The sequence below is a fragment of the Rhinatrema bivittatum genome, chromosome 2 (assembly GCF_901001135.1).
Source record: "Rhinatrema bivittatum chromosome 2, aRhiBiv1.1, whole genome shotgun sequence".
In the NCBI taxonomy this organism is placed as follows: Eukaryota; Metazoa; Chordata; class Amphibia; order Gymnophiona; family Rhinatrematidae; genus Rhinatrema; species Rhinatrema bivittatum.
Genome location: NC_042616.1, coordinates 27,558,031 through 27,585,229, shown reverse-complemented (window position 1 = coordinate 27,585,229; position 27,199 = coordinate 27,558,031). Strand labels below are relative to the sequence as shown.

The 27,199-nt window shown below is 42.3% G+C and overlaps 2 protein-coding genes across 3 annotated transcripts in view; both read right to left on the bottom strand.

Annotated features, from left to right (window-relative positions):
* The window catches only part of LOC115085856 (zinc finger protein 271-like), a 32,209-nt gene extending 28,684 nt beyond the window's left edge, over positions 1–3,525 (bottom strand). The window contains exon 1 of the mRNA XM_029592364.1: positions 3,026–3,525. Within this exon, the coding sequence (XP_029448224.1) occupies positions 3,026–3,049 (24 nt within the window). The 5' untranslated portion in view covers positions 3,050–3,525. The remainder of the gene's footprint in view (positions 1–3,025) is intronic.
* Positions 3,526–17,830: 14,305 nt separating this feature from the next.
* Positions 17,831–27,199, bottom strand: part of LOC115085870 (oocyte zinc finger protein XlCOF6-like) — a 39,547-nt gene continuing 30,178 nt past the window's right edge. For both annotated transcript variants that reach the window (XM_029592396.1, XM_029592397.1), the window contains one exon: positions 17,831–24,727. In XM_029592396.1, coding sequence (XP_029448256.1) covers positions 22,677–24,727 — 2,051 coding nt within the window. In that variant the 3' untranslated portion in view covers positions 17,831–22,676. The remainder of the gene's footprint in view (positions 24,728–27,199) is intronic.

Here is a 27,199-nt window from a genome sequence, read left to right as displayed (position 1 = left end):
GGAACCCATACAGCAACTCGCTCCGCGGCTCATTGTCGAATGAGAGCATTGATTGCCAAATATCCAGATCCTGTCCATCACTATAGAACAGTCACCTCATCGTGTTGTGGTAACATCTCATCAGATCCAGACACACTTGGTCCCATCGAGAAACTATGAGCTGAAAAACGCCCTCCCTCCCCGCTCCCATTCTTCTGATCCACGTCACGTCTTTCCTAGCAATGTGAGAGGCTGGTATCTTTTGGATATGTTGTTCTACCCATTTCATGAGAGCATCTATTTCCACCAACACCTGGTAACAACTGCTTCCACCTCGATGGTTAACATAGATGAATGTGGTGGCCTTGTTTGACATCACCTTCACCGCTCTTCCTAGCAGCTGCACAATAAACTATAAGCATGCCAAATGACCTGGTCAAGCTTCCAATCGATTGATGGATCCCTGTCGATACTCGGCATTCCATCGACCTTAGGCCATCAACTCTTGGTAGGGAGCCTCCAAACCTAGGTGACTTACCCCGTAGTGAGAAACAACCAGTGACTGTGGAGTGCACCGCGCCTGCAGAGCCTGCTAAAGCAGACACATATGTACCCTCGCCCTAGGTACTACCTCCAATGTTGCTGCCAAAGACTCAAGAGACCCAGAAATAACTCCACACCGTTGTATGGATAGCCAATCTCAAGGATTGAACCAGATTCTCCAATTACCAGATACGTTGTTCTGGCAGGTCCTGCCTCATGCTGTATCTAATCACACTCTGAGGTAGTCCAAATCTGTGTCGGCTGTAGACTGTCAGGCCGATACCGTAAGAATCACGGGAGCGTGGGCACTCCGTGTTGAGCGCCCGCTCTCCCAACACGTGCCCAGCCACCTCTCTTGGGCGTGCGATTCAATATTTAAATGAGGGGTCGCGCTAATAAGGAAGCGCTATGGACAACAGCACGTCCCTAGTGCCTCCTTATTAGCGTAGAGGTGGCTGTCAGCGAGTCCAACAACCGATGCTCAATTTTACCGGCGTCAGTTTCCAAACCCGCTAACAGCCACAGGTTAGGAAAATGGACACCAGTAGAATTGAGCATCTGTTTTTCTAACCTGCTGACTGGTGGGCGGATTTTTTAAAATTTTTGGTTCCTCCGACTTAATATCACTAGGATATTAAGTCAGAGGGTGTACAGAAAAGCAGGATTTTCTGCTTTTCTGTACACTTTTCCGGATTGCTCAGAATTTAACGCCTGCCCTCGGCCAAGCATACCATTCTGTATTGGCCTGTGTGTTTGGCTAAGTTTACTATGCAGTCCAACTCAAGAAGGAGGCAGATCACCTTGTGAAACAATCACTAGAACAAACCTAATCATCCGTGGAAGTATATATCACTTATAAAGAAATCCATGGGTAAATTCATGAATTGTGAACTACAATTTCTTAATAACTAATACAATTGAGACCCTCATAAAATGAGCATGGAATATCTCATTTATTAGTGGTACAATTTTGTATTAACCTCCCAGATGGTATATTGCTCAACTATTTTAATCATAGGTTTCTTAAATATTTCAACATTTTTTTTTGCAATTAAAAAGAGCCTCTGAAAAAAATCAACACTTATCTGTTTTTCTCGGTCACTGTGAAAACCCGGAAACAGAAAACAAAAACCCGACACGTGTTTAGATACTTCTTCAGGGGCTGTGTTTGCAAAAATTAATAAATAACTGGTCAATTTTGTTATTGCATTCACTCAAAATAGATTCCCAAGGGATGAGACGTATGCTCAAAATGTTGTTGATCGTGTTCTTTCATAAGAGTTTCTATTTTGAGTGAATGCAATTAACAAAATTGCAACAATTAATAAATAACTAGTCAAACACAGCCCCTGAAGAAGTATTGAAACATGTCGGGTTGGTGTTTTCTGTTGCCAGATTTTCACAATGACTGGGCAACACAGATAAGGGGAAATTTATACTTACCAGATAATTTCCTTTGCTTAGTCCTAGCAGACCAGTCCGCAGGAAGTGTTGATTTTTTCAGAGATTCTTTTTAATTGCAAATAAAATAAAATGTATTAAATTTATTTATTTTTGGTTTTTTATATACCGATCTTCTTGCATTGGATGCAAATCAAACCGGTTTACAGTGAAACAATTCAACTTGCCTAAGAGCATTACATGGAACGAAGAACATAGAACAATTAAGGGTGCTTGTGAGCATTATATAAAAACGAAGAACATTTAAAAACCTTTGGTAACATGTGATTAATAGTAAACTTCTTATACAAGATGTATGTAAAAGAGCCATCAACGTTAAACGAAATCAAGCGGATAATTGTCTCGATTGAGAAAGAATACTGGGGAGGGAGTATGAGGGCGGCAAGGGGAAGGGAAAAATGGATGAATAATAAATGTTATAATAAATAATGTTATAATAAATAAATAATAAAATGTTGAATAATGTAAGAGACCTATGATTAAAATAATTGAGCAGTATACCATCTGGGTGGTTAATATGAAATTAAATGATAAAATAATAATAAATGAGATATTACATGCTCATTTTATGAGGGTCCCCAGTTGTATTAGTTATTAAACACCAGACTGCAGGTTTGCACTTCTACCATTTGCTGGAGACAGAGAAATACCGAGAGACTGCAGGTGGCACTCTCAGTTAAGTTAACAGTGCCTGAAATATTTTTATTCTCTGCCTCCATCTGCTGGTAGGGATGCAAACCCACTTGACTGGACTGATCTGGGGTTCCAACAGGAAATACTGATTTATCTGTCTATCTGGCAGTGGGAAGCAGCAGTACTTATATGGCTACATGGCACAGTTTGCTACTTAGCTGGATCGCCAATCACGGATACCTTCACCTTCTTCCCTGCACATTTTTTAAATTCCCGATGCGTTAGCATCAAGAGTTAAAAATAATCTGGACATTAAAAACCAGCACACATTTTCCTGACTGCGCAGATTACTGCATTGGCCTGTTGGTGTTTATATACAGAGGACAGGAAGCAGGAGGCCATCTCCTACCTGAGCAGAAACTCCTGCAGGCATTTTCCTCTCTGCTTTTGCTGCTTTCAGGATAAGAAATGAATTGGGGGCTCCTTCTCGGGCCGGGGAAGAATTGAGTGTTTACCTCTTGCTGTTACAGGGGAATAGGAAAGCTAAGAATCAAAGCTGCAGTGCTGGGGGGGGAGAAGAGTTAAGCTGAGGCGCAGAGCTCGGGAGGAGGGAGAGAGTAAAGTTGATAATCAGAGCTCGGGAGGAGAGTAAAAGGGAGAATCAGAGCTCGAGAGGAGGGGGAGAATAAGGCTGAGACTCAAAGCTGCAGAGATCGGGAGGAAGGGAGAGGGGAAAGAAAGCTGAGAATCAGAGCTGATGGGAAGGGGAGAGGAAAGCTGAGAATCAGAGCTCCGAGGGGGGGGAGTCTCTTCTCCGAATCTGATTTTCAGCTGCTTTAAGACGTGCAGTGCTGCTCCGTCTCCTGCGGGGCGCAGAATGATGACATCACGCAGGGGGAGCGTCACACTGAAGGCACAGGCTGATGACATCACCGAGGAGGTGGGCGCTGTTGAAGGCTGCTCCACACACAGGAAGGAAGGGAGGGAGGGGGAGGCTTCTATGAGAGGTGGGGGCCGGGGAAAGAGGCAGCCAGCGTGCAGGGGAGGGAGCAGCAGCAGAGGGAGCTGTGCCAGAGAGAGGAAGAGCGACTTAGCGTGTGTATGACCCCTTCCCCCTGCCCATTTACTCCAGTCTTTAAAGACTTTGCATAGTGACTCCAGCGATATCCTTATAGAGGTGTTGGCAACACTGCTGATGAAAACACAGGGTCTCAGATATGAAGCTGATCCTCCTAAGGAGAACAAAAGTTTTTTTTTTCCTTTATTATCAATGATAAAGAGACAGTGGGGCATTGTGAGCAAAGGCTCACCGATCTTGCTCTTACCTTCACAATCTTTCATAAGTGGCCCCAAGCATTTCCTGAGCCCTGCCGTTTAGGAATAGCAGGCAGACAGGATGAAGGACGCAGCAAGGGTACATCCAATTTTTAGGTTAAAATTGAAAGTTGAAACTTGGCATTAGAATACATTGCTGTTTAAGCAAAATGTAAGGAGAAGAAATTGAAGCAGACCACAGAAGCGTGATATCTCCATATTTGGAAGTCTGAAATGCATGAGAGATGCCTGAAGCAGAGATAACACTAAAATGAAGGCATCAGATAGGCTGAGCATCCTGAGATGGGGAGGAGTAAAATGATAAGCCAATGTACAATAGTAAGATGTTTTAGCTTTGTGGATGTATCTACTTCTGTATGTTGCCCATACTTGCAAGTTTGTAAAATAAAGAAATAGATTGGCTCACCAACTCTTTGTGTTCATTATTTCCTTTTCTGAGAAGGTGCAATACCACTTCTTACATTAAGAACATAAGAATGGCCAAGCTGGGCCACACCAGGAGATTTTCACCTCATAGTTGGCCCCTCCTCCCCCCAATTGTCCTAAAAGAGAAATCCTCTCTGTACCTTGGTGAGCACAGGGCGGGAGAAGAGCAGATACTCGCTGCCTCCCCCTCACCCCTTGACCCAGCCCAGTATTTGCCAGAAATTCTTGCAGGATCTCTCTGTAGTGAGGTCTCCACAGTATTTTGGTCTGGGTCATTCTTACATCATTTGCCTGTCAGTCACAGGTGATGAATAGATTAGGTGGGGGGGGGTGCACATTGGATTTTTTCTGAAACTTTTCCATTCTGATGCTGTGAAGGCTGTATTTTATTTGGTCTTCACCAAAGGTCTCTGCCTCCATCTGTTCCTGGAAACAGTGAATTACAGGGAAATGTCCTTGTGAGCCTGCACATCTCAGAACAGGTTGATCTTTGCTTTTCCACTCGAGTCAGCACATTCAGCAGTTTTCCAGCTTTCTGCAGCTTCCATCTTTGACCATTCAGTAGTTAGCATGAGTCTGTCACATGAGTCCATTATCGTCAGTCATTAGTGATGCCTGAAGGCCTAGTCTGAGGCTTAGGTGCACTGCACATTACAACAGATCAGACTGAAAGCCACACTGTGCTAGTACAAAATGCAAAAAATCCCACTGCGATCATTATATGTAAGAGAAAAGAAAAGAAGCCAAAACAAAACAAAGATGTGCTGATTGCAGGAGTACTCACATTTTTTTTAAATTTTCACTTTATAAAATTTAAAAATATAATCAATAGACCCTAGAATTTAGAAAAACACAGCAATACCTATAATGAAAATCGTAAAACATTTTTTTCTTTTAATACCTTATCAGTGTTAATTGGATCACAATTTGGAGGAAAAATCAAAAGAATGAAGCCAAGAAAATAATACAGCCTAATGCACAAATGTTATGGAAGAGAATTACCTGGAATACTTTTCTACAGAACTGGCTCACAAAACTTACGCTCACATCTTTTAAGAGTTCACATGGTAGTGGGCCATATACCTGAGATATTTTGTACAAAATCTTCACTTAGTCTAGAGTTAGAAGTGATTAATGATCCTACAAATTCCCTAGTGTCTTTTTGAGGGTGCATCAAGCATCTCTCGCTTGTTTAATTTTCAGCCCTTGTGATGCTTCCTCCCTTTCCATTCCCACAGTGGTGTCTCCATGGGAACCCATCTCTGCTGCCCTGGCTCATCTCATCCCATTCACCTCTCCCCCTCCCTGTGATTCACATCTCTGCTACCCAGTACATCTCATTCCATTCACCTCTCTCCCCCTTCCCGTGGTTCACATCTCTGCTGCCCTGGCTCATCTCATCCCATTCCTCTCCCCCTCCCTGTGATTTACATTTCTGCTACCCAGTACATCTCATTCCATTCACCTCTCTCCCCCTTCCCATGGTTCACATCTCTGCTACCCAGTACATCTCATCCCATTCACCTCTCCCCCTCCCCGTGATTCACATCTCTGCTGCCCAGCACATCTCATACCATTCTCCTATCTCCCCCTCCCTGTGATTCACATCTCTGCTGCCCAGGCACATCTCATCCCATTCACATCTCCCCCTCCCCGTGATTCACATCTCTGCTGCCCAGGCACATCTCATCCCATTCACCTATCTCCCCTTCCCTGTGGTTCACATCTCTGCTGCCCAGGAACAATACTTTAAAATCATTTGCTCAGTGTGCTGTGTACAATTCTGGTCGCCACATCTCAAAAAAGGTAGTGTTGCGATGGAGAAGGTTCAGAGAAGGTCAACCAAAATGATAAAGGGGATGGAAGAGCTCCCCTATGAGGAAAGACTAAAGAGGTTAGGACTTTTCAGCTTGGAGAAGAGACGGCTGAGGGGGGATATAATAGAGGTCTTTAAAATCATGAGAGGTCTAGAACGGGTAGATGTGAATCGGTTATTTACTCTTTCAGATAATAGAAGGACTAGGGGGCACTCCATGAAGTTAGCATGTAGCACACTTAAAACTATTTGGAGAAAAATTCTTTTTCACTCAACGCACAATTAAACTCTGGAATTTGCCAGGGAATGTGTTTAGTGCAGTTAGTGTAGCTGGATTTAAAAAAAAGTTTGGATAAGTTCTTGGAGGAGAAGTCCATTACCCTCTATTAATCAAGTTGACTTAGAAAATAGCCACTGCTATTTCTAGCATCAGTAGCGTATAATATACTTGGTTTTGGGGTATTTGCCAGGTACTTGTAGCCTGGATTGGCCACTGTTGAAACAGGATGCTGGGCTAGATGGAGAAGTTCCTGCATGAAAAGTCCATTAAAATTATTAAGGGAGAGTTGCAGAAATCCACTGCTTACTCTTGGGATAAGCAGCTTTGAATCTATCTACCTCTTGGGATCTTGCCAGATACTTGGGATATGGCTTGGCCACTGTTGGAAACAGGATACTGGTCTTGATGGGCTCTTGGTCTGACCCAGCATGGCAAGCTTTATGTTATATTCCATATTTGGTGAGGAGTCAAGCAGGGTGCAATAAGGAGGCAGTAGTGATGTGTGCAGGTGTGGAAAAAAAAGACAAATTTAGAATTTTTGTCTTCTGATGGTGTGTGTGTGTGTGTGTGCATGAGGGGGGAGAGAGAGCTAATGAATGTGTGCATGTGTGTGAAACATTGAGGTTGAACATGTGTTTGAATGAATGAACATGTGTGTTTGGGAGAAGGTAAAGTCTGTTCACTTTCCTCCTCCCTTACTAATCCACAACAATCTCCAAATGACTGGAAATCAAAAAGTTCCTGGTATGGATGGCAGAGGAATTTTTTCATCCCTGTTTTAATTATTGGGTAGTATATGATGTCTATTTTGAAATATTTTGCTATGGTTGGTAAATTTTTAAACTCAACTAGGCTAACTGCTTTCACCACATCAGCTGGCAATAAATTTCCCAGTGCAGTTGTATTCTGGATGAAGAACTATTTTCTCCCATGTGCTTTATAAGTGCTACTTCTTAGCTTCCTGAAGTGTCTGCTAATGTTTAGTACTGTTTGAAAGGGTGAATCACCGTTCTCTCTATCCCCTTCAAGATTTTCTGGATCTCTTGTATCATCCCTCAGTAGACCCTTTCTTCTGGGAACAGTTGGTAAACCAGTTTAAAATTTGGTTTGGTGCGCTATGAGGATCAAGCAAACTGTGCCTCGATATAAAAAAGATCAAGAAGATCTGTCCTATAGTTTTCTAGAATTGTTTTTTTTTCTCAGTAACTTGTGCTGAATTTGAGCTCATTCATCCACCGCTAGACGTTTGTAGTCAGCTTCCTGCTCAGGTTCATTTATGCTACAGTCAGAGAGAGAGGTTTCCACGGGCAGTATATACGATGTCTGCAGCTCCTTAACGTGTCTGGCATTCTTGCAAAATCCATAGTCCATTGAGTTAATTAGGGGAATCCATGGGTTCAGTGCCAGTTAAACCAGGAGTGGTGAAAGGGATCCCCTCCAAAATATTCCACACTGGATCTTGATGTTAGGAATAAAATATTGTCCAACTTCATAATTCAGATGGCATGTAGAGTCTGCCACATTTTCATGGTAGACCTGATGCACTCGATCCAGGATTTATTCTGTATACTTAAAGTCAATTTATTATCCTCGCTGTACCTTTCTCTGAACAGAGCTTCTGCCATCAGCAGGTCGCATCCGGTGATGAGGTGCGTAACCGTTTCCAGTTCTGTTTTACAGAATCTGCATTTGTCCATTTTTACCCTTCTTTTCTATGCTGGCTGGGAAGCCATCTGGTCACGCAGAGCATTCACATTACTTTTCTATATTTCTTCAAAACACCATTATTTGCATTAATCCTTCTAAAGCAACGCCAGGAGAATCTGAGAGTTCTTCTAGCAAGAACATTCCCAACATTCTCATTTTCAAGATATCATGGTTCATATTTAATGTCTTGTACGTAAAACTCTTTACACTATTTATTCCTAAACATAATCATGAAAAAAGAGGGGGGTACAAGTCACTCTATGTTTTTAGTAGATGCCATGCAGAAATATAAGACCCAGACATAGCGCCATGTTTCACTGAATACTGCTTGAGGGGCATCTGGCTGGATGCAGTCACTCTTTCTAAAAATTCACTTTATTTAAACCAGAACACTCATCTGTGGAAGACTGCCGGCAGCTTTGTTAATGGCTGACCATTATTTATTTATTTATTTATTTTGTATACCGACATTCGATCGAGATATCACATCGGTTTCCAGATAACTAAAGGAATAGGGTGATAACAGCCCTATTTTACATTATAACATGGTATTAAATAGATATAAGAATATTTTACATTATAACATGGTAATAAATATAACAAGAATATTTTACATTATAACATGGTAATAAAAATAACAAGTTGTAACAGAACTAACAGGAGTACATGGAACATTAGACTATAGTATATAACATATGTACATAAATGGCTTGTTGATGAGGATAAATTATGGTAAGGAGAGCAGGGAGTGTAGAGGGGGGAGGGGAGAGAAAGGGATGTGTGGGAGGAAGGTAGTGATTATCTCATATTGTCCTGGCGTTGCTTAAAAGGATTCATGCAAATAATGGTGTTTTGAAGAAATATAGAAAAGTAACATAAATACTCCTAGGGATACATGCGAATGCTTAGAAATGAACTCTTTTTGGGGTAATTTGGGAACCATCTTGTCCATAGTTCACTATCCTGCAATTATCAATCTCTTTATCTAGAGGTTTAAGATCACCTCTCCTTACACACTGCTGTGTCAAATCTCGATCCTCATGGGATTTCTGAAGCAGCTCGCTGTACTTCCCACTGTATTTATGCTTCTGCCAGTTATTTTGCTTGTTTTCTGGTCTAATTCCTTAGTGTTTTTTCCCCTCGCTTGCTATCTTCTGGTGCTCCTTTTCCCTTCATGTGCATTTTTATTCTCTTGTGCACAGGTCTGAGGATCCCCCGGATTTTGCCCAACTTCGTACCTGTGCTGAGGGGCTCTGGTGTGAGTACTTCCAATCAGTAATGTGTCGGTTTATGAGAACTGATCACACATCCATCTAATCTCTCCCCTTTTCCTCTCTTTTGTAGTGTATTTCTATATAAACAGCAATAATACTTAGTGAGAGAGTAATGATATGGAAAAGGTGATTATATTTTCTCTTAGCAATAATAAGACAGATTGCAAGAAGAGCACTGTGTGAATACAAGTAGTAAAGAGTATAAAAACTAAGCTAAGCTCTGTACACACATATACACACACACACACACACACACACACATTAATGGCATGGTCTTCCCTGAAAAGACTGTCCAGTCAGTTTCCTGGTCCTGGTCATTGTCTTTTATGCTTATCAAGTATCACTCTATCCCTATCACGGCCCCTTCTCCCTTTACAAAATTATTCCTGCCTCTGTTCCTATGTCTAACTCTCTCACCGGTGGTGACACACAATAACATGCCCTTGATTTCCTGCTTCTGTCTTTTGCCTCCCTGTCTGTCTTGCTTCCTGGCATCACAATTTTACCTTTTCTGGTACAATAAATTATTTACTACTTTCTCTTTTTCCAGCAATGTTTACTATTATAGGATTATGCAAACTTATTTTTTCTCCCCTGCCGATTGTGCTCACAGTATGAGAAATTATTTAAAAGCAGCACAGTGCCTTTATTGTATACATATGCCATTCCCAGCCATGTGGTTACACAGAGTTACAAAACAAACAGGAACTCGGTACAAGTCACGGTAGCTGCAGGAAAGGAGCAGAAAAAAATCCCACAGCTTCTAATACAGACACAGCTTTTTCCTGTCTTTGCATTAACCCTTTGCAATATACTTCTTCCTCTGTGTGCTTTATGCACCAAACAGTGGTTTCTCAATCATTCATTCCATTTGCCGGAAATAATGTCTAAGCTTAAGGACTGAGACTGATGATGATTGCTTGCTTTCATACATCAGCCCTTTTTGGGTCCGTTGATGCCATTAAGTATGCCTGAAGGCCTATGATGGTAGCTCTGAAGGTGTAATCTATTTCTTTTAGACATATACTGCCCTCAGCTCTAGGGATATATAATCTCAGCATAAACTAGTTCTTGTACATTACCTGATAGCCATGGAGGAGCTTTTCAGGTTCTCACATCCAATTGTTGAAGATCTTTATAGGACTACTCTGCTATTCTAAAGCTGTATGAGAGTGCAGGGATTGCAATCTGATAAATAGTTTGTATCCTATCCATGCTGTTAAAGCACCTTTCAATATTAATTTCAGTCTCCCAGAGTACTCTTTGCTGATCTTTTCTCTCAGTACTTTATACCAAATTTCATTCACCTTCCTTTGCTCCTAGCTATTTTTATACACCTTCCTACTCCAGTTCTTTATATTGCAATCTTCAGTCAGGGAGATGTTTTCAGTTTTGCTCAATTTTCCTCTAAGGAAAGTCAGCTTAGCACACTTATTCAAATCATATTATCAACCTGTCATCTGAGAAAATCTTCAGTACTCAGAGTTGATCTGCTATACAGCCATCACAGGAACTGTAGATTTTGTAGTCATCAACAATGGTAAGTGAGATGTCATTGGTTGGGGATTGATAGCTGTAAGATCCAGGCTAATTCTACAACCTAAGAAGGCAGAGTACTCAGCAAATTTCATGCCATATATAACAAGAGTAGTGACAGAGAATCTCCCTGAAATATTCCTCACTGGATCTTAATGTTAGGAATGACAAACTGTCTATCTTCATAGTTCAAATAGAGTGTAGTCTGCCACATTTTCATGGTGAGTTTAATGTACTCTTAAATGCAGGGTTCACTTTGTATATTACATGGCAGCTTATTATCCAGGAGTGTGGGATGCTATCAAAACCTTTCTTATAGTCAATCCATGAAAGATCTTAAGCTTACCAAAGACCAGTGGGGAAAACAAGCCAGGAAGGAGAGCGAGAAGAAGAACGAGGCACCCAAACAAGTAAGGATCATAGGAGTCAGGTATCTGAGCCTCTGGCAGGGTGTCCCTGGGTTATGGGGATGTATTGCGGGGGGAGATGAATGGACCGGAACTGACCAGGGGGTAGGATGAAGAAAGGAAACAGGAGACTGAAGAATTGGCAATCGAACTCCTGGTTTACATGGAGAGGGAGAGGTATGCTGGGGTCTTGCGGAGGGAAAGATTACTGAAAGTAAATTTAACACCCAAAAATTTGAAGCTTAAGTGGCACGAATAAGGCTACAATCCGTTTTAAGGAACCATCAATTGAAATTGCGAAATCGGAGCGGCCTCAGAGGGAACTTTCCTTTCACCCCCCCGCACCTTCCCCTCCCTAATCCACCACCCCCCGGCCCTATCTAACCCCCCCTTACCGTTATTGTAAAAGTTAGGCGTAACTCACGCACACCAGCAGGCTGCTGGCGCGCCATCTCCCGACCCGGGGGCTGTTCCGGAGACCTCGGCCATGCCCCTGGAACGCCCCCGGGCTGGCACCAGGCCCCCCCGACGCGCCCCCGGAATGCCCTGAACGTCGCGCCCATCCCCCCCCGACACCCCCCCCCAGCGAAGCCCCGGGACTTACGTGCATCCCGGGGCTTGCGCACGCCACCAAGCCTATGCAAAATAGGCTCGGCGCGCACAGGGGCGTTTTAAAAGGGTTGCACGCGTACCTCATGTGCGTAACCCTTTTAAAGTCTACCCCATAGTAAACAGAGAGTTAACCGATTGTCAAGCTGCAACTAAATCATGGCTTAAGATGACTGAAAACATGGCCGAACAAATTAATCCAATAAAAACTAGAGTGATAAAAAGTAATAAAATTTCCCAACCATGGTATAATAGTAATATAAAAAAAGCAAAAACACAACTTAGGAAATTAGATAAACTTTGGAGAAAAAATAAAAATTCGCATACACTGGGTATATATAGAAACCAGCTAAACAAATAATAAAATCTTATTAACGAAACAAAAAAGGAATGCTTTAAACATAAAATCCATTGCTTTAGTTATAATCCAAGAACTCTATTTACCTCAGTAAAAAACTTAACAAAATCCTCCAACTGACTGAAGCCAAGTGTAACGACGTAGCCTTATTTTTCAAGAACAAACTTGATAACCTTGTCAGTTCAATGCCAAGCACTAAGACTCAAGAAATAAAAATGATAAAAGAAAGAGATACCTGAATGGCCCTCTTTTGAGGAGGTTTCCTCGTTGGAAATTGAAAGCATAATTAGAAAGTTCAATCCAGCGAATCACCCCTTAGATCCAATTAACACGACTGCTCGGAAACCAATTGCACACCTGATAGCCCCAACTATTACAAAGATTGTAAATCTTTCCCTTAAGGAAGGATATTTTCCAGAGGTTTTAAAATCCGCCATCATTAAACTCATTCTAAAAAAGCCTAATCTGAACCCAGACCTTTTGAGTAGTTATAGACCAATATCAAACCTATCGTTTCTATAAAAAATAATTGAAAAAATCGTCCACCAACTGGTGGAGCACTTAGAAGCAAACCATATACTGTACCCAAATCAATTCGGTTTTCGCCAACATCTGAATACTGAAACGCTACTGATTTCTCTGACTGACACCGTGTTAAAAGGCTTTGACACAGGCCAAAAATATATCTTAGTACTACTTGATCTGTTGGCCACTTTTGACACGGTGAACCATGATATTTTACTAACAAGACTGATAGAAATTGGATTATCCAATGATACACTCAGATGGTTTACACCTCTTTCCTACAACAGAGGTCGTTTCAAGTCAAGATAGGCAATGCCCTCTCTGACAAAGTCGAACTCAAAACTGGTGTACCCCAAGGTTCAGCATTGTCGGCAACCTGATTCAATATGGGGTAGATTTTTTAAAAAAGCGCGATCGCGTACTTTTGTTTGCGCAGCAGGCGCAAACAAAAGTACGCTGGATTTTATAAGATATGCGCACAGCCGCGCATATCCTCTAAAATCCTGGATCGGCGCGCGCAAGCCTGCCGATTTTGGGCAGCCGGCGCGCGCCGAGCCGCGCAGCCTTCCTCCGATCCCTCCGAGGCTGCTCCGAAATCGGAGCAGCCTTGGAGGGAACTTTCTTTCGCCCTCCCCTCACCTTCCCCTCCCTTCCCCTACCTAACCCACCCCCCTGGCCCTATCTAAACCCCCCCTTACCTTTGTCCCTAGATTTACGCCTGCGAGAAGCAGACGTAAATCTACGCGCGCCAGCGGACTGCTGGCGTGCCGTCTTCCGACCCGGGGGCTGGTCCGGAGGCCTGGACCTCGCCCCCGGTCCCGCCCCCGAAACGCCGCGTCATCCGGTCCCGCCCCCCTGACACACCCCCTTCAAAAACCCCCGGGACCTACGCGCGTCCCGGGGCTCTGTGCGCGCCGGCGGCCTATGCAAAATAGGCGCGCAAGGCCCTGCTCACGTAAATCCGGGCGGATTTACGCGAGCAGGGCTTTTAAAATCCGCCCGTATCTATTTACTTCCAATGTGTCATCTCTTAGCCGGCTTAAGTCTGAATTTCTACATTTATGCCGACGACATCCAGATACTCGTCCCCGTATCAGATACAGTAGAACAAACATTTTAATTAATTACCATGTACCTGACTGCTACTAAACAACTGTTATGCCATATGAAAATGGCCCTAAATATGGAAAAAACAGAGATCATTCTACTTGACAGAAACCCAAAAAATACCACTAATAATACCCTCACTTTACCAAATAACATTAAACTTACTCTTTCTGACTCAGTAAGAGACTTAGGGGTAACCATTGATTGTCAACTGAATTTAAAAAAAACACATTACTACTAAATTAAGGGAAGGTTATTATAAATTGCTGGTTCTGAGAAGACTAAAACCCCTGCTTGATGCTAACGATTTTCGATCAGTACTACAAGCCTTAATTTTCTCATCACTAGATTACTGTAATTCTCTTCTCTTGGGCCTCCCACAAACTACCTTACGTCCATTGCAAGGACTCCAGAACTCTGCGGCGAGAGTACAAACTGCAAAAACGTGATCATATCACACCTGTTTTGTTAAACTTACACTGGCTTCCAATAGCACAAAGAATAAAACATGTTGCATTGTACATAAAGCTATTTACGGGCAAGAAACCGATTGGCTGAACTTTTCGATTCGCTTACATACCCCACACAGAACACTAAGATCAGCCAACAAAGGTCTTCTCCAAATCCCCTCAGTAAATACAGCCCACCTCACGTTAGTTCGTGAGAGGATCATTTCCATTGCAGGTCCCAGTGTCTGGAATATGATGCCTCAGCCTTAAAGACCTGGCTGTTTGAACAAGCATACTTAGACAACCTAGAGAAAGGATAATAACATCGAGAGCTAAGGACTGTCATTATCTCCCTTTGTTTTGATTTGTACTGCTATTATTAAAGTAATTGTTTTTTATTGAATGTGTGTTGTAAAACTCCAGTGTATACCTTGTGTTTTTCAAATACTCTATGTAAACCGTTGTGATGTTTTACGAATGACGGTATACAAAGCTTTATTAATTAATTAATTAATTAATTAATTAATTAATGGACTTTTCCCTCCAGGAACTTGTCCAAACCTTTGTTAAATGCAGCTACACTAATAGCTTTCACCACATCCTCTGGCAATGAATTCCAGAGTTTAGTTATGCGTCAAGTAAAAATATTTTCTCTTAGGAGTTTTAAATGTATTACCTAGTAACTTCATTGTGTGTTCCCTGGTCTTTGTACTTTTTGAAAGAGTAAACAACTGATGAACACTTAGGGGGTAATTTTCAAAGGAGTTACGCGCATAAATGTAACTACTATTGTAGCAATTTTCAAAAGCCATTTACTCACGTAAAGTGAACTTATGCGAATAAATCCTATGGACGATTCAATGGCATATATTGTAGCAATTTTCAAAAGCCCACTTACTCGAGTAAAGTGCATTTACATGCGTAAAACCCAGATTTACGCATGTAAATGCTTTTTAAAATCAGACCCTTATTCGTTCCTTTCCACTCATTATTTTATAGACCTGTACCATTATCTTCCTTCAGCTGTCTCTTCTCCAAATTAAAGAGTCCTAACCTCTTTAGCCTTTTCTCAGAGGGGAATCATTCTGCAGAAGTTGGGAAAATGTCCCATATTTCTTTTTTCCCAAAACTCCTGTTATCAGAATAAAACCGCTCACATATACCTTTTTGTCTCCATGGAGCAAGTAGTAAAGTGGCAGACTGACTGATCAAGAAAATCTGACATGAAACCAAAACTTCCTCTTTTATGTGGTTTTATTCAAGAATTACAGCTCTAAAAGTAAAATCTAAGAATTCAGTTGCACAGCCACATCCTACACAAGCAGTTCTTGTATACTTTTCATTGTTCATTACACACATACACAGCAAATCAATACATTGTTCTTTGATTACCCATTTCCTTGCATCATATTCTCATGACAATCTCACCTCATAAAGCCATTCATGGATGGAGTTTATTCTTGCATCCAAAAATGCACTACCTCGGAATCAGTATGATGCAAGCTATAATACGCCCCTTTCCTCCATCTTAGATCTTATCCTCCATTTTCGATCCAAGGACAAGCTGTCCTTATGTTCTCCATTTTAAATGGAGAACATAAGAACATAAGAAATTGCCATGCTGGGTCAGACCAAGGGGCCATGAAGCCCAGCATCCTGTTTCCAACAGAGGCTAAACCAGGCCACTAGAACCTGGCAAGTATTCAAAAACTAAGTATATCCCAAGCTAATGATGCAATTAATAGCAGAGGCTATTCCCTAAGTAAACTTGATTAACAACAGTTAATGGACTTCTCCTCCAAGAACTTATCCAAACCTTTTTTGAACCCAGCTACACTAACTATGTATCGCTGTCTTTTGTTTTTCATTGTTTTCAATGACTATTTTACCACTCTTCAGTTGTTATCGTTTTAAAATATCTTTCCTGTCCTCCAGCTACCATGTTTTTCGCTCCCTGTTTGATGTAACTTTTATCTTCTATATAGTTGTTAATTGGTTTCCCCTGTTCTATTGTAAACCGGTACGATAAGACCGCGTCTTGAGTATCGGTATAGTAAAAAAATTTAAATAAAATAAATAAAAAATTAATAAATAACTGCACTAACCACATCCTCTGGCAACAAATTCCAGATCTTTATTGTGCATTGAGTGAAAAAGAATTTTCTCCAATTAGTCTTAAATGTACTACTTGCTAACTTCATGGAATGACCCCCTGGTCCTTCTATTATCCGAAAATGTAAATAACCGATTCACATCTACTCGTTCTAGACCTCTCATGATCTTAAAGACCTCTATCATATCCCCCCTCAGCCGTCTCTTCTCCAAGCTGAACAGCCCTAACCTCTTCAGCCTTTCCTCATAAGGGAGCTGTTCCATTCCCTTTAACATTTTGGTTGTCCTTCTCTGTACCTTCTCCATCGCAACTATATCTTTTTTGAGATGCGACGACCAGAATTGTACACAGTATTCAAGGTGCGGTCTCACCATGGAGCGATACAGAGGCATTATGACATTTTCCGTTTTATTAACCATTCCCTTTTTAATAATTCCTAACATCCTGTTTGCTTTTTTGACTGCCGCAGCACACTGAACTGACGATTTTAAAGTATTATCCACTATGATGCCTAGATCTCTTTCCTGGTGGTAGTTCCTAATATGGAACCTAACATCGTGTAACTACAGCAAGGTTTATTTTTCCCTATATGCAACACCTTGCACTTGTCCACATTATATGATGTTTTTCATCTTTCAACTGGAAACATGTTTATCTCGTATGAAATGAAGAACAACTGCAGTTTCATTTATGATCTAATAGTCCAGATGTGGGCTTAAAATAATTCTTGTTTTCAGACAGTTATGACTTAATCATTCATTTCTTAATCAGATCATAAGACTTTAGACTCATGCAAAAACAAATTGATTAACTCTGCTTTTTGTTCCACATCAATACTCTTTGCAGGACTAGATTAATAATGAAGACCTTAAGACAACAAGAGGATCTTTTCTATTCCTTTTCTAATTCTCCTATATCTTTTTTCAGAAGCAGTGATCAGAACACACCATGGAGAGATACAGAGGCATTATGATATTCTCTGTTTTATTCTCCATTCCTTTCCTAATAATCCCTAGCATTCCATTTGCTTTCTTGGCGGCTGCTGCTGCACACTGAGCAGTAGATTTCAGCATATTAATCAATGAAGACACCTAGATCCTTTTCCTGAGTGGTGACTCCTAATGTGGAACCTTGCACTGTGTAGCAATAGTTTGGGTTACTTTTCCCTAAGTGCATCACTTAGGGAACAGCAACCCAAATTAAATTTCATTTGCCTGCCCAGTCTTCCAGTTTTGCAAGGTTCTCTTGCAATGTTTCACAATCCTCTTCTGATTTAACAACTTTGAATAATTTGGTGTCATCGGCAAATTGGATCACCTCACTCGTCCCCATTTCCAGGTCATTTATAAATGTATAAATATATTTGGCTCAAATAATTCACCTCTCTCCATCAAGATCTGGCTAACTGCAAAAACCAATTGATCAGAAAGTCAAAATTAACTCCATGATGGCTAATAACAGGAAGAGTCAAACAATGCCCCCAAAACTATGGACCAATAATATATATATACACAATATATTAGCCTCTCACTGCACTCGATGCAGATAGAACATATCACCACACTGATTCTAATACAACTTTGGCAACAGAACAGAAAAGTAACAAAAGAGAAGCCTGTGGAAGCAAAGATCAGCTGATGCTGAATGTAATCTGCTTTGAAGCACTGAAAAAAAAAAGTGTGAAAAGCAGAATATAAAAATCTAAATAAATAAAAAATAACAATAAAGCCATTAGGACCAGCTGCATGCAAAATCAAAACCTCAGTACAGCATGGATGGACTGTTCGAAGGCCTTTGTTAGCATCCCACATGCCTGGATAATAAATTGCCTTGAAAGATACAAAGTGAATCCTGTGCTGAGAGAGTACATCAAGCTCACCATGAAAATGTGGCAGACTCCGCTCCACCTGAATTATGAGGATGGACAATAAGTCTTTCCCAATCTTAAGATCCAGCGGGGAATATTCCCGGGAGGTCCCCTGTCACCGCTGTTAATTTGTCTGGCACTAAACCCACCGACTGCTCTCATTAACTCCTTGGGTTATGGAATTTGCCTTAGTCCTAGAGCGACCAATCCCCTACCCAAGGTTTCCCATTTCCTGTTTGTTGATGATCTGAAACTCTACCGTTCTTCTGATGCTCATTTAGCAGAACAGCTCCGTGTGCTGAAGAGTTTCTCAAGAAAATTAAGCAAAACTGAAAACATCTCCCTGACTGAAGATTGCAATATACAAGAACTGGAGCAGGGGGTGCGTACATAAATATCAAAGGTGGAAACATTCATAAAGTATTGAGAGGCTGAAGCTAATATTGAGTGCTTTAACAGCATGAAATACGATACTTGCAATCCCTGCACTATAATATAGTTTTGGAATAGAAGACTGGCATCATAAATATCTTGAAGAACTGGATGTAAAAACAATTACATTCCTGTTCATACCACAGATCAGTCCAGACGCCTGAGTTTTGCCTCCCTGCCAGCAGATGGAGACAGAGAGAAAGAAGTTTCACTGACAGTATACATAACCTACTGTGCCACCTGCAGTCCCTCGGTATTCCTCTGTCTTCAGCAGATGGTGGAGGTATAAAACCTGCAGTCTGGAGCATATATATTTTAAATAAATAATTATCTTTTGACGCAATCCTCCCAGGGGGTTGTTAGGTCCTGGTGGGGCCATCCCCCCCTGGTTCAAGGTGGATAAGCAGGTGTGTGCTGACCCTTGGAGGGGGCTTGGTGCTGAACATCAGGGAGAATTGTATAGCTGGTGGTCCAATTCCCCCTGGACAGCCCCTTGGATCCTGCACTCAGCTCTGCAGCATTAAGGAAAGTACTTATTTTATTTGCTTGGGCTATTACAATTAAATAAATAAAAATAATAGAACAAGGGAACTGCTGAGGTCTCGGCAGAATCCATGCTCCGGGCTGCTTCCGTCTCTGGTCCGTCCCGGCAGTGAGGAGACCGCTGCAGCACGTGGCATCAAGCGACACGTATAAAAAAATGGCTCGTGTAGTAAGTCGCTTGTGCAGGTTTCTGTGCGCTCGATGCATCTCTGAGGGAGAGGGCAGCTCGGGTGAGACAGGCTCTGGGTCTGCAAACAAGTGCACGATGAGAGCGTCTGCGACTGCAGATGATGCCTTCCCTGTCAGTGTGGGAACAGGAGCCACCCTGGCTTCAGTGACAGTGGCAGCAGAGGCCTCTGGCGAGGCAGGAAGTCTCTAAAGCTGAGGAGGTCACGTTGGAGGAGGATTCTCTCTCCTTTTCTTCTGGTTTTGTACTGCTGCTGCATAGGGCCTATCTTGCCAAGAAGGCAGTGCAGAAGTGACCTCGGCCCCAGGGTTGGCCCCCAAAGCGGTACGCAGCCTGCAGAAAGCGTCCGAAAGATTCTCGGATTGTCTGGACAGCCAAGTAACCCCCAGGGGGGGATTCTGAGCAATCCAAAGACACAAACGATTCAGCAGATGGTTCTCTGGGAGCAGAGTCTTCTCAGGATTTTTGGATCTGGAGGAGGTGCCATTGGCCGAAGGGGATGACCCTAAGGTGGTTTGGCTCTTTCTCAAGGAAGAATTGTGGTCTTGATTCCACAAATCCTTAAGGAGCTAGGCATCAAGATTCCACAGGAAGAGTCCGACCAGGAAGGGGTGGACCCCGTCACGAACGGCTGGAGAGGTCTGACGATGGCTCTTCCTTTTCACAAGTCAGCAAGTAAACTGGTGGTCAGGGAGTGGGACCCCCCTGAGACCAGCCTGAAGGCTGGAAGAGCAATAGCCAAGCTATAGCCATTAGCGGCGGAGACATTCAAACTTTTTTGAGGGTTCCAAAGGTGGATGACTTCTATTCCAGCGGTAACCGAGAAAACCACCGTTCCAGTGGCTGGGACCACTGCGCGGGATCAAAAGTTATTGCACTTGCAGGTGAGGAAGCCTACCTCGGCGTCCTCCAGCAAGCAGGCCGAGCGCGTGGAAGCGGCAGGAGCCCATACGGTGGACACATTATACGATTTGATCAGGACGTCTTCCAGGATTACGATGATGTTAGTGGTGTCGGCCAGGTGACTGCTTTGGTCGAGGAACTGGTCGGGTGATGTGTGGTCAAAGTGGCAGTTAGGTGGCCGGCCTTTCCAGGGCAAGCTGTTGTTCGGGGGGGAGGGGGGGGGGGAGGGGTTATTTCAAAGACATCACCACCACCTTACTGCAGGCCAAAAGACTGTCCACTTCCTTGGTCTGTTAGGCTGAGGAAGGCTTTCAAGGCCTGGTGTGCTGAACAGGGAGTGCAGCCTCCTTGAGCTTCCGTTTCCCATATTTTGACTTTTCCGCAGAAGGGTTTGGTTAAAGAATAGCCTTTAATTCCCTTTGGGTGCAGGCAGTGGCTTGAGGCTGTTTTCGGGGGCAAGGTGCAGGGAGTGCCCCCTGGCCTCACATTTGGACATGATTTGCTTTCTCCGAGGAGCGAAATTATTTGCAGTTTCCAGTGTGAAAGATCTGTCCCTTGTGGAATCTTAATTTGGTTCTGAGGGGGGGGGGGGGGGGATGTGAGAGGCTCCATTTCAACCCCTGAAGAGGGTAATTATAAAGGATTTAATTCTGAAGGTGGCGTTTTGGTGGCGACTTGTTCGACTAGAAGTATTTCAGAACTTCGGGAGTTGTAGAGATCCTTTCTGCAGATTACAGAGGCTGGGGTTTCACCGCGCAGTGTGTCCTCTCTTCCACCGAAGGCTGCTTCTGCATTCCATCCTGCTCAGACTGCGGAACTTCCTGCTTTTTCGGATTTTGATTCATCTGCACCTCATGCAAAGGAACTCTGGGTGCTGGATGTGTGGCGAGTGTTGTTGAATCTCAAGGTGACAATTTCCAGAAGATGGATCACCTCTTTGTATGTTGGAATGGACCAAGGAAGAGGGGTGCAATGTGTCCAAGGCTACTATTGCACGTTGGCTGAAGGAGGCGATTTGATCGGCTTACATCTGTACCGGTCGCCCACTACCAGAGGGGCTAAGGGTTCACACAACTCAATCTCAAGTGATCTCCTGGGCCGAGTCTTAACTAGTGTCTCTGCAAGAAAACTGTCGGGTGGCTACTTGGAAGTCATTATATACACATTCGCCAGACATTAAATCGGTTGGATGTCCGGGCTCTGCACCCTATGGGATTTGGTGAAAGTGTCCTGCGAGTGGGACTATAACGTTCTCATACAGTTTAAGGGGAGCTTAGGTACTTCCCAGGAGTTTTGACTTATCTGGGGTATGAACAGGAAAGGAAAATTGGTTCTTGCCTGCTAATTTTCGTTCCTGGAATACCCCAGATCAATCCAGAGCACCACCAGATTAGGAAAGTCTGCTCGTGTTGGTGGTACGTAAATGATGCAGAGTTGCTTGTTGGGTTCAATGATGTTCTAATTCCTGTTGTTGGAACAGGATCCCGTTTTGAGGCTTCGCTTTCCTCCTGCTCGTTGAGGGTGGTTCGTGATCGCAGTTATAGTTTTAACTATTCTCGGCTTAGATACAGATCACACGGAGGGACTGCAGATGGTACACTAGGATATGTGGCAGTGTCAGTGAAACATGTTTTTCTCTGTCTCCATCTGCTGGCAGGGAGTCTGGACTGATCTGTGGTATTCCAGGAATGAAAATTAGCAGGTAAGAACCAATTTTCCTTTCCTCCATGTCCAGATAATTTATAAGCAGTAGTGCATGCCGAGATTGTACAGTCCTAGAGTTCAAGGCAGATCTTACTGAAATTAATTACACCTAAAGAGCTACATAATAGGCCTTTAGTACGTTATGAGGAATTTTTACGCTTTTCTGCTCCAGTTTCTTTATATTGCAATCTTCAGTCAGGGAGATGTCAGTTTTGCTAAATGAGCATCACAAGATGTGTAGTGTCTCAAATCATGGACAAATAGGAAATGTGAAACTTCTGGAAGGGGATTCATTGCTCTAGTATTAAAGCAAATTCCATAACACAGGGAATTAATGAGAGCACTCAGCAGATTTACTGTACGACAAAACAAAAAGTAGTTACTGGAAATCACCCTGGAATATTCCTCGCTGGACCTTAATATTGGAGATGATCTCCTGTGTGGATCCTTTCATGCCTTTACAAAATTAGTTTCTAACTTTTTCAGATAATATTTGAAACAGAAGCTTTTATCACATTCACTGCATGTAAAATTAGTTTCTCTCCTGTGTGGATCTTTTCATGTTTTTTCAGATCAAATTTCCATCTGTAGCTTTTATTACATTCCGTGCATGTAAATGGTTTCTCGCCTGTGTGGGTCTTTTCATGCTTGTTCAGATCATGTTTGGAACGGAACCTTTTATCACACTCAGTGCATGTAAATGGTTTTTCTTCTTTGTGTATCTTTTCATGTGCTCTCATATTTGATTTACAACTGAAGTTTTTACCACACTCACGGCATTTAAATGGTTTCTCTCCTGTGTGGATCCTTCCATGATTTATCAATTCAGGTTTAGAACGGAAGCTTTTATCACACTCACAGCACGTAAATGGTTTCTCTCCTTTGTGGATCATTTCATGATTTTTCAGTTGAAATTTCAAACGGAAGCTTTTATCACACTCACAGCATGTAAATGGTTTCTCTCCTGTGTGGATCCTTTCATGTCTTTTCAGGACAGGTTTGGAATGGAAACTTTTATCACACTGATTGCATTGAAACGATTTCTCTCCTGTGTGAATTCTTTCGTGCTTTTTCAGATGATATTTGAAACAGAAGCTTTTATCACACTCACTGCATGTAAATGGTTTTTCTCCTTTGTGGATTCTTTCATGCTTTTTCACTTCAGGTTTTGAATGAAAGCTTTCAGTACACAAAGAGCATGTAAATGGTTTCTCTCCTGTATGGATCCTTTCATGAATTTTCAGTTCAAGTTTCAAACGGAAGCTTTTATCACACTCACTGCATGTAAATGGTTTCTCTCCTGTATGGATTCTTTCATGCTTTTTCAGTTCAAATTTCCATCTGAATCTTTTATTACACTCCATGCATGTAAATGGTTTCTCTCCCGTATGGATCTTTTCATGCTTGTTGAGATTAGGTTTGGAACGGAAGCTTTTATCGCACTCAGTGCACATAAATGGTTTCTCTCCAGTGTGGATCCTTTCATGCCTTTTCAGGTCAGGTTTGGAATGGAAGCTTTTATCACATTCAGAGCATTTAAATGGTTTCCCTCCTGTGTGGATTCTTTCATGCCTTTTCAGGTGAGGTTTGGAACTGAAGCTTTTTTCACACTCGGTGCATGTAAATGGTTTCTCTCCTGTGTGGATCCTTTCATGCATTTCCACTTCAGGTTTTAAATGGAAGCTTTTATCACACTCTGTGCATGAAAATGGCTTCTCTGCTGTATGGATCCTTTCATGCCTTTTCAGGTCAGGTTTGGAATGGAAGCTTTTATCACATTCAGAGCATGTAAATGGTTTCTCTCCTGTGTGGATCATTTCATGCTTTTTCAGATTTGATTTTGTACTGAAGCTTTTATTACACTTAGTGCATCTAAATGGTTTCTCTCCTGTGTGGATCCTTTCATGCATTTTCAGATTTGATTTTGTACTGAAGCTTTTATTACACTTAGTGCATATAAATGGATTCCCTCCTATGTGGATACTTTTATGAATTTTCAGTTCAAATTTCCTACTGAAGCTTTTCTCACACTCAGTGCATGTAAATTGTTTCTCTTCTCTGTGTATCCTTTGATACTTTTTTGCTTTTGATTTCCAAATGAAACCTTTATCATAGTTGGTACATGTAACTTGCTTTTCTCCTAAGTAAATCTTCTGTTGCATTTTCAGTTGTGCTGGATCAATGAAGCTTTTATTACATTCAGTACATGGACATGATTTCTCTCTTGCTTGAATCTTCTGGTGAACTTTTATTACTTTACTTGCACATTCACTGCCTGAAGATAATCTTAACCTAGCATGTTTTCTCAGGTGTTGTGTACTTTGCTCACAGGGAGTCACATTCTCAGTGGAGTCTCCTGTCAGGTTTTTCAGGTTTTCCTCTGGCTTGCACTGATTCCAGCAGTTTTTCTTCCAGTCACAACATAGACAGGTATCCGCTCCATCTTTCAGTGATATTGTTTTAGTCACTTCCAGATGTTTACTGGATTCCTCAGGATGCGTCTCCCCGTGTCTTCTCTTGGACATATTGATCTCTGGATAAGAAAATAAAGGACAGACATTACTTCATGTGAGGGAGCCTCACAGTGACAACGGTCAGGGTTTTTCCAGTATTAACACAGCTCAGGGGGAACAGGGGTGTAAAGCAGCTGCATCGCCTTTCTTTTATTTTCTTCTATTAACCATTTTTATTGTATCATACTGCAAAATTCCCCAAGAAATTTATCCCCAAAAAATTCATCCCCAAGAAATGTATTCACTGCTAAGTACTTTATTACTCACAGACACCTCCCAACCGGTAGACCTAGCATCATACCCAGTTGAGATTATTAATAGGATGATGGCTCATATATTATCTTGTTTTATACATTGGTTCATATTTTTCTCTATTTCTAACCCCCTCCTACAGTTACCTTGTAATCTGCAGGCCCGGAGTGTAGGCCTCCCACAGCTATGAACGTAAACCGTTGATCCTATGTAAACTGTTTGTTATACCTGTAAACCGGAGTGAAGGCCATTCGCTAAACTTCGGTATATAAAAACATACAAATAAATAAAATAAAAAAAAATACATAATCATAGAAAAGGCACTTCCTAATGGATTCATCAAGATGAAACAAATTATATCAACAGCTCATGCAACAACTTCTACCATTCTACCCAACATTAACTTATAAAATAAAAATTATCATGAGCAGAAAACCAGCAAACCCTTCCCCGCCCCCCCCCAATTAATCACACTCCTTAACGAACAGTATATTCAACAGCTAGCAATCAAAGCTGGTTTATAATATATCACCCACATCTTACTGCTCATAATCGTTAACATTCACAATAGCCGAACTCTGGTATTCATAAAAGTCAAAGTTTAAACAGAAAATGATTCCCAGGCCACCCATACAGTCTCCAACATCACATCCCCGATCTACTTTTCCAGCTTCCATATCTTTCCCCCCTACCCGCTCAAATTTACTACACCTTTGTTTGATCGCTGTCAGCCTAATCATCCCATAAACAGGGATGGAAGGGGCATAAACGGACTCCAAGCAGCCAGTCCACACCTTGCTGCCAATAACAGCCTGATGCGATAAGGAGCCGGGTGAAATGGTTAAAACTCCCAGCAAGCAACTTTTAGAATTAACCGAGACTATGCTCTCCCACTAATACCTGTGCCCAACTTCAGCTTTTTTTTTATTCAAATATCCTTGTAGTTTGTCACACTCCCAACCAAAAAGGGGATAGAACGTCCCAGGCAACGTGCGCCCTGTCCAGCACTGGCATCCTTGAGCCCGGGGTAGCATTTATGAAGTGCCTCGGGAGCGAGATACCATTGGTTATATTACTGTAGAACTACATTCCGCTAGTATCGCAGAGATTGCGATCTCACGAGCACGGAAGTATCCCACTCTTCTTTCCGAAAGAGGACCTCCCCAAGCCCAACTCTCTCGCCTACTCATGAGGGAGGGGGTTTCCCAGCCGTTTGATTTATGATCCCATGAAGTTTAGAAATAACCCCTTTTACTTTCAACACATTCCAGACGCGCATTTTCTGCCAAGGTTTCCCCCCCCCATTTCTGTGGCCTCCGGAGGGCCGTAATGGATCTCAAAATCATGGCCCAATCTGAAACGAGGCTCAGGTATCCCGCCCCCCTGGAAGCTGGTATTCCTCTTGCAAACCCACACCACTATGCCCCTGGCCTGCAGGCCAGGCCTATTCCAACTGTGAAGTGCCACAATCCTTCCGCACTTCAAAAGGCTCGAGACGGCATCCAAGGCCAAAAAAAGTCTTACTATGAAATAAATCCGCTCTTTCCCCAAAACTTAAAATCGCCACTTTCTCCAAACCTCAAGAGCATTAGACTCTTGAGGTTTGGAGAACCCCAAGAGTCTAAAAAAAAAACCTCAAGACCTGGCTCTTCAAACAAGCTTATCCCTAACACTTCCCGCCTCATTCTCAGATTAAGTTTTTAGCCCAACCCATTATAGTCCTATTCCTCCTTCATGCCCCTCCCCTTGGTTCATGCCTGTTCCACTGCTTTTTGCAACCTCACAATTGGTTTCACCTCTCCCTATGTTATCATACAGCCATGTTCTCATATACCGTATTTTTTGCTCCATAAGTCGCACCTAGGATTCAGAGGGGGAATATAAAAAAAAAAAAAAATTGTGCTAAACCGGCTCTGCGTCTGTGCGTCTTATGGAGCAAATTAGGGGAGTGCATAGCTTTTTTTTTTCCTCCCCATTTTGTTTTCGGGTCTGGGGAGGGCCATTTCGGTCCACTCCCCAGATCAGAAAACTTTTCTTTCTCTGGGAACCCCTCCCCCCCCAAAAAAAAACCCATCCCAACCCTTTAAATTAATTAACAACCCCCACCCTCCTGACCCACCGACTTAATGTATCCTTTGGTACATCTTATCTGCTATGCTCAATGTGTTTATCCTTTGGGATATCTTGCCCTGCTCTTATGTTTGACATGACAGTTCTCAGATTGTTAATTGTTGTTTTCT